This window comes from Hemicordylus capensis, chromosome 1, assembly GCF_027244095.1.
Source record: "Hemicordylus capensis ecotype Gifberg chromosome 1, rHemCap1.1.pri, whole genome shotgun sequence".
NCBI classification, from domain to species: domain Eukaryota; kingdom Metazoa; phylum Chordata; class Lepidosauria; order Squamata; family Cordylidae; genus Hemicordylus; species Hemicordylus capensis.
In genome coordinates, this window is record NC_069657.1 from 307,343,854 (window position 1) to 307,359,563 (window position 15,710).

Genomic DNA, 15,710 nt, shown 5'->3' on the forward strand with positions numbered 1-15,710 from the left:
AGAGCAGGAGGGCAAGGCAAGCAGGATGGCAAGTGGCTGAGGGGCCCTGGGGCCAGGCCGGTGGGCAATGGGGTGGGGGTGGCAGGAACTGGTGTGGTGCCCCCTCCTCAGTGGTGCCTAGGGCACGTGCCCTGGCTGACCCCCTAAGTTCCACCCTTGAATGCAGGGGGTGTGCCTTTCTCTTGGCAAGATGCATCCTTTCTTGCCTCGTTGCAGGCACTGTCATGGTTAGGTGTGCAGTGGCTTGTGATATCCATGTGGAAATCTGATTTGGCAATTTTGCTGAGCCAAGGCAAAGGGATGTGTATTAGTTGCTAGGCAACAGCAAGGGACTTTCAGCTGCTGTTTTGTTGGCTCCCTGACCCCTGGGCCAAATATCCCATTTACTTTTGGAGTTGGCCCTGGGCTGGCATATATTGATACAGATATGAACTATTCTCTGTCAGAAGAAAAGAGAGAGAGAGAGAGAGAGAGAGAGAGACTATTTGCTAAATGTGCTTTCAAAATTCATCCATCTGGTCTTGGCAAAATAAGGAAATTCTATAAAAGTAGTTCCATTTTTATTAAGGGGCATCCAAAACAGTCATATCTCCTAGAGCTGTTTATTTCTCTTAAGTTAAAACAATTTGTAGACTAAATGTTGGTCACTCTGGCCAGGAAATTGAATCCTTTTAAGAAAATCAATGTATGACCATCCAGTTAGCATACTGTAGACCACTGAGTTGTGTAGCTAATGCAGTGGTCCCTGCATTGCTGTCTTGTTTCATTGTCATATCAAATCTAACATCTGCAGTGACAAGTGCTGTCTTTCAGGCTTTCCTTCTTCTCTCTTCTCTGGCAGAAAAACAGCATGGAAGCTAAAGGTCTAATCTCATTGCTGATCCTGCATTTGGGAGGAGGCCTGCTATGTAGGGGGCCTCTTTCCCTGAAGTATCAGCAGGGATGGATTGCCCTGGGTGGAGGTCTGATACAGAGCTCTCATGATATAAAGGTGGTCTCCTTGGGTTCTTCTGCCAGAGTACAAGCAAGGCTGGAAGGTCCTGGGAGGTGGCCTGATATGAGGCTACCTTTTTTGGTTCTTTCCTGTCATGCTCTACAGAGAGCCACCCCCACAACTTTTCTTCCTGCAAAGGAAATGGAGGTGCCACCTCCTAGCTGTTCCCCCAGGGCCAAATCAGTCACTCAGTTTGACTCCGCCTGGATCTAAGCCTCCAGCTGCTGCTTTGGCTCTTGGTGGAAAATAAGAGGGCTGGAGAATAACATTTGGCCTCGAACTTGGGCCTTCCAGCTATTGTTTGATTACAGCTCCCATAGTCCCCAGTAGTCGCAGTAGCCAATAGTCAGGGTTAATGGGAACTGTAGCCAAACAGCAGCTGGAGGGGTGGAGATGTGCAGCCCTGCCCTAAATCAAGCTTCCTCTTCTGCATCACCATTCCATCCTCTTCCACACGGGGCAGATCCCTCTTCAGGGCCAAAATCCAGCCCCCTAGCCATACATGTTGGGGCAGACAAGCTCTGTATGAGCCTCCTGGCAAGGAACTCTCTATCTTGAGCTACATCTTGAACCTCTCAAACATCACTTGGCCCTGAGTGGACTGGCCAAGAGAGTCTTTTCTGTAGCTGAGTTTGACCCAAAGACCTTTTTACCCAACTCTACCCAAAGAATATTCAAAGCAAGACAAATGTATTTTCTTTAAAATAAAACATTTTATTTTTTAAAACAATAAATATGCAAGTTTTATTGCTGTTCTATCTCTACATCCTATTAAAACAAATATTTAATTTAAAATATATATATACACACAGCATTTTATTGCTACTTATGTAAATAGTAGCACAGTTGTCTCTTTTAATTTGCCTTCCCCTTCCTCCTCAGCAACGTCCAGCTCCCTTGGAGGAACCACGATCCCCATAGTGGCTTCCACCCTGGCCAGTCTGCTCCTTAGCCGCCTCAATTGTCCCCTCAGTGCCTTGAAGCTTTGTAAGCATTCCTGGCTGCTGCGGAGGTCTCTTTGGCCTTGAAGGAGAGAAAACAAACAGGGTGAATGGGCCTGTCCTCCACCATGTCAGTCCCTGCATGGAGTTCTAGTCCCTTTCCATGCCCAGCACAGACTCCTCCTCTCTGTCTTGAAAACCCTCCATGGCTATGTACCCCCCCCCCAGTGAACTTGCACCTCATCAGGTTGATTTTTGCTCTTCCAGCTTCTCTGTCTTCAGGAGCCACCTGAAGGTCTCCTGCTCTCTAAAACAACTCTTTCTCTTCCCTCTCGCTGACCCTTGGGTCTGGAACAGCCACTCAGATGTGGCCCCTCGTCTCTCTCCTATCCCTCCAATGATACCTGAAAACCCACCTCCACTGCGCAGACTTTGGTGTAATGCCTCAGTAGAGGCAGCTCCATCAGCTTGAATTGAATGCCCCTTATGCTTTCCTCTCCCATTCCTCCTCTTCCTCACTTCTCTCTCCAAAGCCAAACTTTAGACTGTATGCTCCCGGTGGCAGGGAACTTTTGCCCATGTACATTGATGACACTATAAGGAGGATTTGCAATATGCACAATTGTATATCATCCTCCTTGGTTTCCTGTTTCATCTCAGCTTAAACTCAAAAGGGCTGATATTTGTTTTCCTTTTAGCATTCATATTCTGCTCTTCCTCAAGCAGCTCAGGGAGGTTTATACATGGTTATTTTTCCCTCACAATAACCCTAAGAGGTAAGTTAGGCTGTGGGACAAGTGACTGGCTCAAAGTCACCCACAGAGTTTCATGACTGTATGAGAATTCAAACCTGGGTCTCGCTGGTCCTAAGGAGGTGCAGCTGAAATACATACACATCTTCCCCCCACTTGCCCCCACCTCAGCTTCCCTCTACTTCTTCTATTGTATCCCTGCCTCTGTTTTTAGACTATAAATTTTTTAGAATGTAAAATCACAATGAGGATGGAAAAGGTAGAGGTTATGGAGTGCTGCCTCTGTGAGACTTACGGTCACGCAGCTGATGGACCTGCATCTCTACCAAACTCTGCAGAGTTTCTTTCACATTGCTGAGGTCCGGCTCCAGAGGAGGTGGGGAAGGAGGAGGAGGTGGAGAGGGATGCAGGAGGAGGGAAGAGGTGGAGGTGGAGGGTGGGATGGAGGCAACCTCAGGGGAGGCAGAGGACAATGATGAATCTGACCCAGAGGGCTGGAGAAGTGCAGCAGGGCCTGCAGGAACATCTGCAAGAGAGAAGAAGAAGCAGGAGGTCAGCTGCAAAGGCTGACATCCTACCACACCCACCATCACTTGCCCTCACTGCTCACTCTGAGGAGCTGCTTGGATTACAGGCACTGGAGCTTGGACACATGAAAGACAGAAAACGAAGGAACACTTCAGCAAGCACTGACAACCCACTCACAGGCCTCCCCCCTGAAACCTTAGATGCAGGTCAAATCAAGCATTTCAACATGAAATAAACAAAAGAGCCGTTCTTAGCCCAGCAGCAATTTCAGGGGCATGCTGTGAACATACCTTCCCTTTCCCACCGCTGCAGCCGAACTTCACTGCGGATAAGCCTTGTCCGCGTGTGTCCGATTTGCAGATTGATGGCCCGGAGAGAACGAGGGAACTGTTGGGAAATGCGGCGAACCCTCAGTTCTGCAACAAAGAGAACAAAAAGGAACAAATGTTGTATGTGCTGACAAGGCTGAGTACTGGTGACTTGCAAAAAGGGCAGTGTTAGGGCTTAGTCCATCATCTGGGCTGGGTATCAAAACTGCAGCTGATCTTTGTGCTGGGTGTATATGCAAAAGGTTTCTGAGGTGTCGCAATACTTACGCTGCTGGACATAGTCATGCTGTAACACTTTGAGGAGTTCTACTTCTTGCTGAAGATAATTATCAGCAATGGAAGGCTCTAGTAAGGGCTCTGACACAGAAGCTGCTTCCTTTGGAGTGTCTGTGAGGATGGAAGGACCTGGCACTGAGGTATCCTCAATGAGCACTTTCCCCAGTAGGTCATTGGTGATGCAAGGTGTTGGAAGGGGCCCTGGCATCGAGGTTTCCTCAATGAGCACTTCCTCCAGGATGTCGTTGGTGATGCGAGGTGCTGGAAGAGGTTCTGGCACGGAGGGTTCCTCAGTGAGCTCTTCCTCCAGGATGTCATTGGTCATGCCAGGTGCTGGAAGAGGTTCTGGCACAGAGGGTTCCTCAGTGAGCTCCTCCTCCAGGATGTCGTTGGTGGTGTGAGGTGCTGGAAGGGGTTCTGGCACGGAGGGTTCCTCAATGAGCACTTCGCTCAGGATGTTGTTGGTGATGCAAGGTGCTGGAAGGGGTTCTGGCATGGAGGGTTCCTCAATGAGCTCTTTCCCCAGAGTGTCCCCCAAAACACTGGGGAGTCCCCCAGAAAATGGTGCAACATGGGTTGGGTTTCTGGGATGACCTGAAAGAGAGGAAATAAAGCAGGAATCAGGAAATGATTGTGGCTTGTAGGCCTGATAGAAATGGCCTCCCTTTTCTGCCTAGGTTAGCCAGCTGGGAAGTAGCCTGGGATTGTGGGTGAGGTGGGCCACCCAAGGAAACAAGCAAGGAATGAAGAGGAGTACATTGCATAGCACTGACTGGCAAGACAACCCTCACCAAGTACACTTCAGAAGGGAGTGCAATGGCCAGGCTCTGTCTGCTGTACATACAAGTGCAGCTGCCTTCTACCAAGTCATACTCTTGGCTCTCTTTGCCCTACTGTGGCTGATAGCCACTCTTGGGCAGAGGCCTTTTCCTAGCTAGCTAAGATCCTTTAACAGAAGATGATGAAGTCTCAACAGGAGACGTTGTGCATGCAAAGCAATTGTTCCACTACTGGGCTATGGGCTCTCCCTTCTGTGTGAGGAAAGAAGCTTCTCCTTTGAGCAGAATGGGAGCTGATGGTTGACATGGACTATCTCTGGTTCACGAACCAACCCCCAGTTACAGCCTCTTGGCCTAGTGGGGTGGGGGGTCTTGAAAATCTGCCTGGATGCCATAAGCAGGAAGCATAGCTGTGATCTCAGGAATGCGGGCCTGGCTCCTAGAGGTAGAAAACTGTGGTCGGAGAAAGAAAGAGTCTCTTTGGACCAAGCTCAGAGCACATTGGCCAGGAAATGTTGCCCTTGTTTTCAGGTGATCCTCCAATTCCATCTTGACCATGTAATTGTCAAAAAATGAGATACTTTGGAAATAATTAGCTTCCTCTTCTTGAAGGCAGGGAGAAAAAGACCCAGAGGATGTTTTGGGGCTGGGTGTGGGCAAAGGGTTCTAGCAGGACTTTTTCAAAAGTGCACAACCTCTAAAGGAGAATGACCAAACCTACCTGCCTGCTGCCACAGCCCTTTCTCCATCTCCTCCTAGAATGGAGGATAGCTAGATGTGACTCACAGAGCACCCCCCCCCCCAGTCTCCTCTAACACTTTCAGCTGCATCAACAGCAAAGGATAGAGGTGGCTGAACCTGCCCTCCTGCTATCCATCCATCATGGATGTCTACCCATCTCTCTCCATTCTCTAAGAGAAACAGTTCTCCAAGGAGGCTTTCCCTGGGGGGCTGGGGAGCCCTGAGGAGAAGCAGGCACTCTCATCATCCACTTACCTGTCAGTGCCCCCTCTTCATCTTCATCCCTGCAGAGATAAGGAGAAATATTTTTAGTAGCAAATCACAGGAAAGGGAGGGTCTCCTCCCCCAGTAATACTAGGGGTATTACTAGGGGTATTACTAGTATTACTAGTATGTGCCCTCCCTCTAATTTTAATTCACATGCAGCCAAGTATGTCCTCTCCCCTAATCCTTCTAGCTGGCCCTGCTAATTTTGGATGATTCCATATCTGGGAGCAGTGAATGTAATTGCTGTTGAATGTCACTCACTGCATTTTGCTCAGAGTATTTTTCATTGAGGATTGACGGGTTGTGGCGGGGCGGGGGGTGGGCCTGCTCTCATAGTTCACAGTCATGAGGCCAGCTTTCCCACTCCTCTCCAGTGTAGTTTCCCCACTTTTTAAAAAGCCCCCCCCCAAAAGGGACACATACATGCTGTTTTGTGTTTTAAATAGGAGGGAGGCAGCCTGCCAAAGGTATCCAGGGGACAGTTGATGAAATTGGCATTTGATTCAGCAGCCAATTACTGGCATTCTGAACATGGAAAGAAGATGGGCTCACCTTGATGAGGCAATATATGCCACACCTGGGTTTGGGCTATGTCTGAACACCTCCCCGTCATCACCCCCACCATCCCTTCAGCTGGCCACACCAGAGCCAAAAGCATTAAGAGGAGTCAAGAGTAGAGAAGAGGGCAACTCACTTTGGTTCTGCCTCTGGGTGAGACCTATGGGAACATGAAAGAAGAAAAGGTTAGGCATGTTCTTGGAAATAACATGGGGGTGCTGGGGGGTAGCTTTTGAAGTCAGCTTCAACTGGTGGGCAGGATTTCCCCACAACCCCCCAAATGGGCCCACAGGAGCCAGCCAGTAGCTCCTGAGTGATACAGCTTCACCGGTCTAGGACCTCCAAGCTTAAGAAACACAGTGGAAATCAGCCCAGCAGGTGACCTTCGAGGGCCGCCTGCATTTCAAGGAGAAGCTGTGTGGTGTGAATAGTGGTGGTGAACTTGTGACCTCTGAAGTTCCCACAGGGAGCACAAACACGTGTGAACACAGCAGGCTGGGCTTCAGTTCTCTGCCCAGACAGGCTAAAACAATGGAAGGGCATCTTTTAAAACCAAGTCCACACCGCCATTAGATTTTGCTTCACCCACACATGACCAACAGCCACCCATCTTGACAACTAAGTTGATAAGCTGCTAATAAACTGACAGCCGAAGACAGCCAATTTATCGAAGATGCTTCAGCTAATCTAAAACGCTGCCAAGTGAGCCTGCTGTAGAATCTTCGCAGGTTTCCAAGGGGAACCATGATGGCAGAATTCTGTGGCTGACTGTGAAGTCACAAGTTACTGTTACTGGTCATGCTGGCTCTGGTTTGAATCCAAACACTGTCTTGGGGGTGCAGCTCAAAGTGTCAGAGCACCAGGGGCGAGTCATCCCAGTCCTGCCCTCCCTGCTTCCCACATGTCACTTTCTCCTTCTGTTAACAAATTCTGAAGGAAGGGGATGCTTGTGGATAGGGGTGGGCTGCAGCTGCTGCTTGTACAGTTGGACACAAAGTTTATAATAAGCCTTGCATGAGTCCTCTGTAACATGTAAGAGGGTTTTTGTTTTGTATAATTTAAGTGAGGAGTGGCAGCTGGGGAGTGAGCTTAGCAAGACTTGCCTACTAGGGGTGTGCATGGTCTGGTGCCCCCCCCCCCGGTCCAGCACGGGGGACTGTAACTTTAAGCGGGGGGGTAGTACTTCCCCCCCCCGCCGCTCTTCCCCCTCCGGCGCTGGTCCTTTGAAAGATCTTCTTGGGGTGGCAGAGTTCCTCCCTGCCGCCCCTGCCCCCGTCATTGTTTCTAAAGGCTTCAAAGAGACAAGTGCGCGCCGCGCAGGGCGCATGCGCGCCGCTAGCTCTCGTCTCTTTGAAGCCTTTAGAAACAACGACAGGGGCAGGGGCGGCAGGGAGGAACTCTGCCGCCCCAAGAAGATCTTTCAAAGGACCAGCACCGGAGAGGGAAAAGCGGCGGGGGTGTGTGTGTAAGTACTACCACCCCCCCGCTTAAAGTTACAGTCCCCCGCCCATCCGGACTGCCGGACCTCCGGACCGGTCCGGCGGTCTTTTCTATTGTGCCGGATCGAACCGTGCACACTCCTATTGCCTACCTGCTCCCCCGGTGTTGTCCGAAGTGACTGCTGGGCTTGTCTATTCAGCCCAGTGGCTCGTGATAACTGTGAGGCGCTCCAGACCGTGGCATCATGTGCTTGTGGCAATCTATTTTAACTGCACCAGTGCGCTGTAGCACCTCACAGTAAACAAGAGCCTCTGGGCCGACTGGACAGGCTGAGTGGTCACTCCGGTCACCACCGCCGGGGGGGGGGGGGAGGCAAGTCCTGCTCAGCTCACCCCCCCGCCCACCCATCAGCGTGGCGGGCGCAGGGTGGCTGCTGGAGGCACCCCAATTGCCTAGGTGCATCCCTGGCACGGGAAAGGGCGGACCTGCTCTCATAGTTTACAGTCATGAGGCCAACTTTCCCACCCCTCTCCACAGAAGTTTTTCAACTTTTTAAAGAGTTCCCCCCAGAAAAAATAAATAAAAATAAAGGACATGTTTCAGGTGAGTCCAATAGAAACTCTATATTGCACCACAAGAACCCACCCACACAAAACCTTTGCTGTATGCAATATTAAATAAATCTGTAAAAAGACATTAAGGGGACACATTCAACTGCAACCTAATATTGTAAGGATTTTTCTCAAAACATACCAAAGGATGAAATTTGCTGGATATTTAATATATACTGTTTTAGAATTACCCACATATATACTCAAATCAATACATAAATCCTTAAAATCATCAAAATTCACATATACATACACATTAAAATAACCAATAATACCCAACTATCTATAGATATAATTCTCCTGGGTGTGCCAGGGAAAAATGCGTCCCGGCAGCCCAGCTGATTGGCTGGGCTGCAGGGCGCCTGATTGGCTGGCGCACCCAGGAGAATTATGAGAGGTGGCGGCCATGGCCGCTGGCGGGCCTGGCCTGGCCTGGCAGCGATGGGGAGGACAGGCCGAGGAGCCGAGGCGGCGGGCCTGGCTGGGTGAGGCAGGGAGGCGGCGGGGGAAGCCAGGCGAGGCGGCGGCGGGCCGGGCAGTGGTGTTGGGCCCGGCCGGAGCCGCGGGCGGCGGCGGTGGGCCCAGCCGGAGCCGCGGGCAGCAGTGGTGGGCCCGGCCAGAGCTGCGGGTGGTGGTGGTGGGCCCGGGCAGAGCCCAACTAGAGGCACAGATGCTCTGTGCCCGGGCCCACTAGTATATATATATATATTTCTCCTAGATGTCCCTGGGGAAAATGCGTCCCAGCAGCCCCCAGCAGCCCAGCTGATTGGCTGGGCTGTGGAGGCACCTGATTGGCTGGCACACCCAGGAGGAGGAGAATTGGCCGGCCCCTGGCGAGAGCGAGAGAGGCAGGTGGGGGGGAGACAGAGTGAGCTAGAGAGGCATGTGGGGGGAGAGACAGAGCGAGCGAGAGAGGCGTGCGGGGAGGGGGAGACAGAGCGAGCGAGAGAGACGTGCAGGGGGGGAGACACAGAGCGAGCAAGAGAGACGTGGGGGCGAGAGACAGCGTGAGCAAGAGAGGCGCGTGGGGGAGAGAGCCAGATCGAGCGAGAGAGGTGCCTGGGGGAGAGAGACACATCGAGCAAGAGGCGCATGGGGGAGAGGGAGAGAGAGGCACGGGGGGAGAGAGAGCGCAAGCGAGAGAGACGCAGGGGGAGAGAGCGAGAGAGGCGCACGGGGGAGAGACAGAGCGAGCGAGAGAGGCGCGCGGGGGAGAGACAGAGCGAGCGAGAGAGACGCACGGGGGAGAGACAGAGCGAGCGAGAGAGGTGCGGGGGAGAGACAGAGAGAGAGTGAGAGGCACACGGGGGAGAGACAGAGCGAGCGAGAGAGGCGCGCGGGGGAGAGACAGAGTGAGCAAGAGAGGTACACGGGGGAGAGACAGAGCGAGCGAGAGAGGTGCGCGGGGGAGAGACAGTGAGCGAGAGAGGTGCGGGGGAGAGACAGCGCGAGCGAGAGAGGTGCGGGGGAGAGACAGCGCGAGCGAGAGAGGCGCATGGGCGAGAGACAGCGCGAGCGAGAGAGGCGCGGGGGAGAGACAGAGTGAGCGAGAGAGGTGCGGGGGAGAGACAGCGCGAGCGAGAGAGGCACGGGGGAGAGACAGCGCGAGCGAGAGAGGCACATGGGCGAGAGACAGCGCGAGCGAGAGAGGCGCGGGGGAGAGACAGAGTGAGCGAGAGAGGCGCGTGGGGGAGAGACAGTGTGAGCGAGAGAGGTGCGCGGGGGAGAGACAGTGTGAGCGAGTGAGGCACAGGGGGAGACAGCGTGAGAGAGGCGTGGGGGCGAGAGACAGTGCAAGCGAGAGAGGCGGGGGGGAGAGACAGAGCGAGCGAGAGAGGCACGCGGGGGAGAGACAGAGCGAGCGAGAGGCGCGCGGGGGAGAGACAGAGCGAGCGAGAGAGGCGCGGGGGAGAGACAGAGAGAGTGAGAGGCACGCGGGGGAGAGACAGAGCGAGTGAGAGGCACGCGTGGGAGAGAGACAGAGTGAGCGAGAGAGGCGCGCAGGGGAGAGACAGAGCGAGCGAGAGAGGCACGGGGGAGAGACAGCACGAGCGAGTGAGGTGCAGGGGAGACAGCGTGAGAGAGGCACGGGGGCGAGAGACAGCGCGAGCGAGAGAGGCGCGGGGGAGAGACAGAGCGAGCGAGAGAGGCGCGGGGGAGAGACAGAGCGAACGAGGCACGGTGGGGGGAGAGGCAGAGTGAGCGAGAGAGGCGGTGGGGGAGAGACAGTGTGAGCGAGAGAGGTGCGCGGGGGAGAGACAGAGTGAGCGAGAGAGGCGCGCAGGAGAGACAGAGCGGGCGAGTGAGGCACAGGGGGAGACAGCGTGAGAGAGGCGCGGGGGCGAGAGACAGTGCAAGCGAGAGAGGCGCGGGGGGGGAGAGACAGAGCCAGCGAGAGAGGCGCATGGGGGAGAGACAGAGCGAGTGAGAGAGGCGCGGGGGAGAGACAGCGCGAGCGAGTGAGGTGCAGGGGAGACAGCGTGAGAGAGGCACGGGGGCGAGAGACAGCGCGAGCGAGAGAGGCGCGGGGGGAGAGACAGAGCGAGCGAGAGAGGCACGCGGGGGAGAGACAGAGCGAACGAGGCACGGTGGAGGGAGAGACAGTGTGAGCGAGAGAGGTGCGCGGGGGAGAGACAGAGTGAGCGAGAGAGGCGCGCAGGGGAGAGACAGAGTGAGCGAGTGAGGCACAGGGGGAGACAGCGTGAGAGAGGCGCGGGGGCGAGAGACAGTGCAAGCGAGAGAGGCGCGGGGGGGGAGACAGAGCCAGCGAGAGAGGCGCACGGGGGAGAGACAGAGCGAGCGAGAGAGGCGCGGGGGAGAGACAGCGCAAGCGAGTGAGGTGCGGGGGAGACAGTGCGAGAGAGGCACGGGGGCGAGAGCCAGCGCGAGCGAGAGAGGCGCGGGGGGAGAGACAGAGCGAGCGAGAGAGGCACGCGGGGGAGAGACAGAGCGAGCGAGAGAGGCGCAGAGGGGGGAAGAGACAGACCGAGCAAGAGAGGCGGTGGGGGGGGGCAGAGCGAGCAAGAGAGCTGTTGTGGGGGAGACAGAGTGAGTGAGAGGGCTGTGGGAGGACCAGCCAAACAAATTCTCCCAACTAACCCCAAAAAGGAAGTGAACTACCGCACAGATGCTCTGTGCGGGTTCAGCTAGTTATGTTAATATTTCATATGGGCTAATACATAAAATCTAAAAGCACCCAACTATTCTTTCAATAATCCCTTCATTTTATAGCTTCATGAATTCCAAACTTCCAAAAGGTGCACAAATGCAAAGGGGTCACAAAACTCTATATGGACTTCTTGTGCCACATGTGCTGATGTTTTAAAATCCACATCCATAAGTAGCTTCCTCTGTCTCAAAAAGGTGATAAAACCAGCTCCACATTCTACAATGCATGTGTAAGCACTCCTTTCTGTACTGAGCTGAAAAAGCTATCAGATAAATTCTGATTTTCTTTATATCTATAGCCCTATTCAGATGTTAGATTATGTTCATATGTTAGATTATCTTCATATGTTACAGATGCTACACATGTACACATTTTTCTGTGAATGCTTGTACATGGATTCATTTAAAAGCTGGACCTGGGTACAGGCCCCTCAAACACAGGCTACAGATATGAAGTGTACCATTGTTTGTGCATTGAACGTAACTTGTGAATAGGGCTTATTTGTACACATAATATGCTTTCAAGGACACTGATTCCAAGTATGCTTACATGGCAGTCCACTTCAATTTCCTTAAAAGGAAACAGCACTAGCATTTTATGCTGTTTTTGTAATATCTTTTATTGACCGACCAATCAATCAAACTATATCAGGGGCTATCAGTGGCCAGTTATGGAGAAGATGGCATGATTCTGTCATGAATACAATGTAGCAACACATGTATTTTGCCATAGGAATGTTTACAAAATATATAATGCATAAAGGTGGCATAAAGACACTGGTTGATACCAATGCTGACAAGGCACATGTGAATCCATGTCAGCATCCAGACTGCTGCTGCTCCATTGCACTCGTGGGAGAGTGTCCAATGACAGTCAAAATGAACATTTTGACTTCCCCTTCCCTCTGAAGCCCACTGTGTGTCCCCAAAAGATGTCCCTGAGGGTTTCACAGCCCTTTGGAACATATTTTTCTGATGCACAAGGGCCCCCTGTCCAAACATCTGACACCCATCTTTCAGATAAGTTTACCATAACATCAGCTGAAAAATACAAGTCAAGCTTGTTAATCTTTTAATATTTCAAAAACTATATGGCAGTGGACATAGCCAGACCAAACAATGCTGGAAAACTGCAAATTTCAGTATGCTGGAGCTCATGAAATACCCAAATACTATGTGGAGGTATACTTGGAAAACTAAACAGAAGTGCCTATCTAATTCTCTACTATGCACTGTAGCATCACTATTACATAAGTTTTAAAAATAAATGGAGAATTTGACTTTTCCCAGACACTTTGAAAATAATTAAAGGATATGCAGAGTAAACTGCGTCACTGCTTGGAATATATTCTAGTATTTCAGACAGTTAAAATGAGAGAAAGAGAGCAAGAAACTCCCAGTGGGCTTTAAAACTAAGGATTTCACACTGATTCAAAGACAAAATCACCATTAATAGCCATATTATTAAGACATCATATTTAACTCACTTATCACAAGAAGCAAAGTAAGAGCAAATGAATACAATCCTAGCTCATAAGCTTCAGCTCGGTATTCACAAGCCCTGATTCTCTGTACATAGTGCCAATCTGAATATGTGTACAGTGACTTATATTATATTAATATTTTTAAAAAACAATTCACCTGTAGCCCCTTCGAGGGGCTTCCTAAAGGCCATGAGGGGTCTGCAAAGGTTCCCCTCCCCCCTCTGGCCTCTAGGGCCTCGCAGGGACCATTTGAGCATGTGCCGTGGCCATTTTTTTAAAAATGGCTGAAAACAAAATGGCCCCCACGCATGCTCAAATGGCCTCTGTGAGGCCTGGCATGGCCTAGGGACTCACAGAGGCCATTTGAGCATGCACGGTGGCCATTTTGTTTTTGGTGGCCATTTTTTTTAAAATTCTAAAAAAATGGTGTCCCCCTTGAAGTGGCGCCCGGGGCACATGACCTGCCTGCCCCACCCTAGATACGCCTCTGGTCACCTGTATGAGTCAACAGAATCATAGGACAGAAAAGAACCTGACCAAAAGGTCATCTAATGCAACCTTCTTTTATGCAGGGACATCCATCCATCAGCAACCCACTGATTCAGCTATGCAATCCAGACCATCGTGTGTCACAAGCTAAGAGGAGGTGTACTGTGGAAAGCTGCTTACAGAGCAAATACCACCTGTAATCTTTAGCAAATGAGCCAAAGGACATGGAATTGGAAAGCAACCTCTGTGGTAATGTAATGTTTTTCCTTGTCTGATGAGTGTCTAGAAGCCTTTGTTATGGTCCAGGCCTGATTTATATTTAGTATATAAATCCCGTCCTCAATACCTTTGGGAAGCACAAAAGAACAGATGTAGTACTTGGCTTAGCAGCAATGCCCATAACATCTGAAATGACTGGGGATAGGGACTACAGTGAAAAGAAGCCAACCCCCCCACCCCAAACCCAACAACAAAAGTTATTCATAATCAAAACAGTATACTTGACCAACATCATCTAGCTTTGGATTATTTTATATGCTACTGTAGAATCTCTTCTTAACACCTCTTAGGTATGCCATCTGCAAACGGTACCTGGAAAAACTTCCAAAAAACCTTTATTAAGGTTTCTTATCCATTCAGAGGGTAGCAATGAACTCTCAATACTACAAAGCTGCTTCTAAATCTATGGATAAGTCTGGAAACCAGGTATTTGAGGACCTTTGATAGCTACCATCCAGATCCATATAAGATGCAGTTTAATTGACATAATACTGTCATAGACTTGGAGATAGGGTTAGTCCCATTATAAGAAAACAAACATGACTCTTTAGTGGGCCCATCACTGCCCTCTTCAATTTACAGATCTCACCTCCCTCAATTAGAGTAGCCAATCCTCCAGAATTGGCCTAGAGTCTCCAGAAATATACAAAAATATCCAGCAAAGACTGAAAGGCAATCCTAGAGATGGTAATGGCTACTTATCTATTAATAAATATATTGTGAAAAAAATGGGAAAATATTGGGGAGGGACTTCTGAACAGCTTCAGTCAGAGTTGGCAATGCTACCTCCAATCAACAGTCTTTCTGCAGCTCTAAGTATTTCAGAGGAGCATCTTCTGCAGGGTTAAAAAAAATGGCAGCAGTAAGCCTAATTGGGGTCTGATCTGTATGTCTTGGCTGTCTGTGATGCATTCAAAATGCTGTCCACAGCATGTACAATAATGTGTGTGTGTTAATAAGACTATAGAACAATCTGGGGAAAAAGCAGTCTGAGACATGTTTGTATTACATATAATAATTTAGGCGGTGTTGGGATTCTTTGTGTAGGAGGACGCAGAACAAAAGAATAGGCAGGGATTTCCCCTTCTTTCAGAAGCTATATTATTCAGAAGCCTCAATCCAAACAGCCTCCACACCAAATAAAAATGATTCAGGGTTTTCCTGGGTTTTGAGTCAGAAAAAGTCAAACAACAACGATGGTATGAGCATGACATTAGGAGTGGAGGGAAAATTTACATTTTTTTCTTCTGAGAAAAGACAAAGCAGATATTTCATACAATGAGATAATCAAAGGCAGAAAGGCAGCAAAATCACCAGAGAATGAAAACTATCTGATACACAAGCTATAAACTATTTGCTAATCAGACAGGAATTCAAATAAAAATGGCCATGTGTTATCTTTTCATACACTTGTCAATACTTTCCAATAATGTTTAATAATGTTTAGAAACCGAGGATGCATGTAAGTGAATCCATTTGAAGTATTCTAAACCTCATATGGCCTCTTGTGACATAAATGTATACAGATTCAAGCTTTGTTTTGATACAGAGATGTTGTCCTTGACTTTAGATGAGGCTTGGCCAATAAAACCTCTTGAACCCAGACATTCCCAACATGTGAGTTCACCTAAGTTCTTGTTTTGCTCAAGATACATCAAATAGAAATGTCATTGCTGTCAGTGTGGTAAATTTTCTTTTAGTGTTTTAAATGAATTGGTTTTTAAAGCCTTAGCAAAATAGGCTTTAGGTTTAAAACTTACAAAGTTTCTCTCCCATTGTTTAGCCCTTTGTACCATGCTCAAAATGGTGTGGTCTTGAGAGCTTTGAGGCATGACATCATTACAATAGTACATCTGTTGCTTCTTGCCTGAATTCAGGAGACAGAACAGTAATAAGGGCTTATTGAGGATCAGTACGATTTTGCATCAGGCCAGGAACTGCGCTACTTTTTCCTTGTGGGTGACATGGCCATTAAATTGACTTCCAGAAATGTGTGACAGTTGACAAAATTAGCCTTGATGCCATGTATCCTTTAAAAAACAAAACAAAAACGTGGTCCCAAACTGCTTTTTGA

At 49.9% G+C, this 15,710-nt stretch overlaps 1 protein-coding gene and 1 long non-coding RNA gene across 3 annotated transcripts; one reads left to right on the plus strand and one right to left on the minus strand.

The window, feature by feature from the left end:
- Nucleotides 1-1,721: 1,721 nt before the first annotated feature.
- On the minus strand, nucleotides 1,722-7,296 carry LOC128339622 (integrator complex subunit 3 homolog). 2 transcript variants are annotated; one of them, XM_053283864.1, is made up of 7 exons: nucleotides 6,813-6,858; nucleotides 6,302-6,325; nucleotides 5,596-5,624; nucleotides 3,812-4,414; nucleotides 3,506-3,631; nucleotides 2,983-3,213; nucleotides 1,722-2,017 (listed from the first exon to the last, which is right to left on the minus strand). In XM_053283864.1, the coding sequence occupies exons 4-7, from the start codon at nucleotides 4,314-4,316 to the stop codon at nucleotides 1,821-1,823; spliced, it is 1,059 nt and encodes a 352-aa protein (XP_053139839.1). In that variant the 5' UTR covers nucleotides 4,317-4,414; nucleotides 5,596-5,624; nucleotides 6,302-6,325; nucleotides 6,813-6,858; the 3' UTR covers nucleotides 1,722-1,820. The 2 variants fall into 2 exon arrangements, with proteins under 2 accessions (XP_053139839.1, XP_053139838.1); XM_053283863.1 differs by having other exon boundaries at nucleotides 6,302-7,296.
- A 1,309-nt stretch (nucleotides 7,297-8,605) lies between these two features.
- LOC128322814 (uncharacterized) lies at nucleotides 8,606-15,253 on the plus strand. The gene is made up of 3 exons (XR_008306020.1): nucleotides 8,606-8,701; nucleotides 13,441-13,606; nucleotides 15,207-15,253. It is a non-coding gene; the product is annotated as an uncharacterized LOC128322814 (long non-coding RNA).
- Nucleotides 15,254-15,710: the final 457 nt, after the last annotated feature.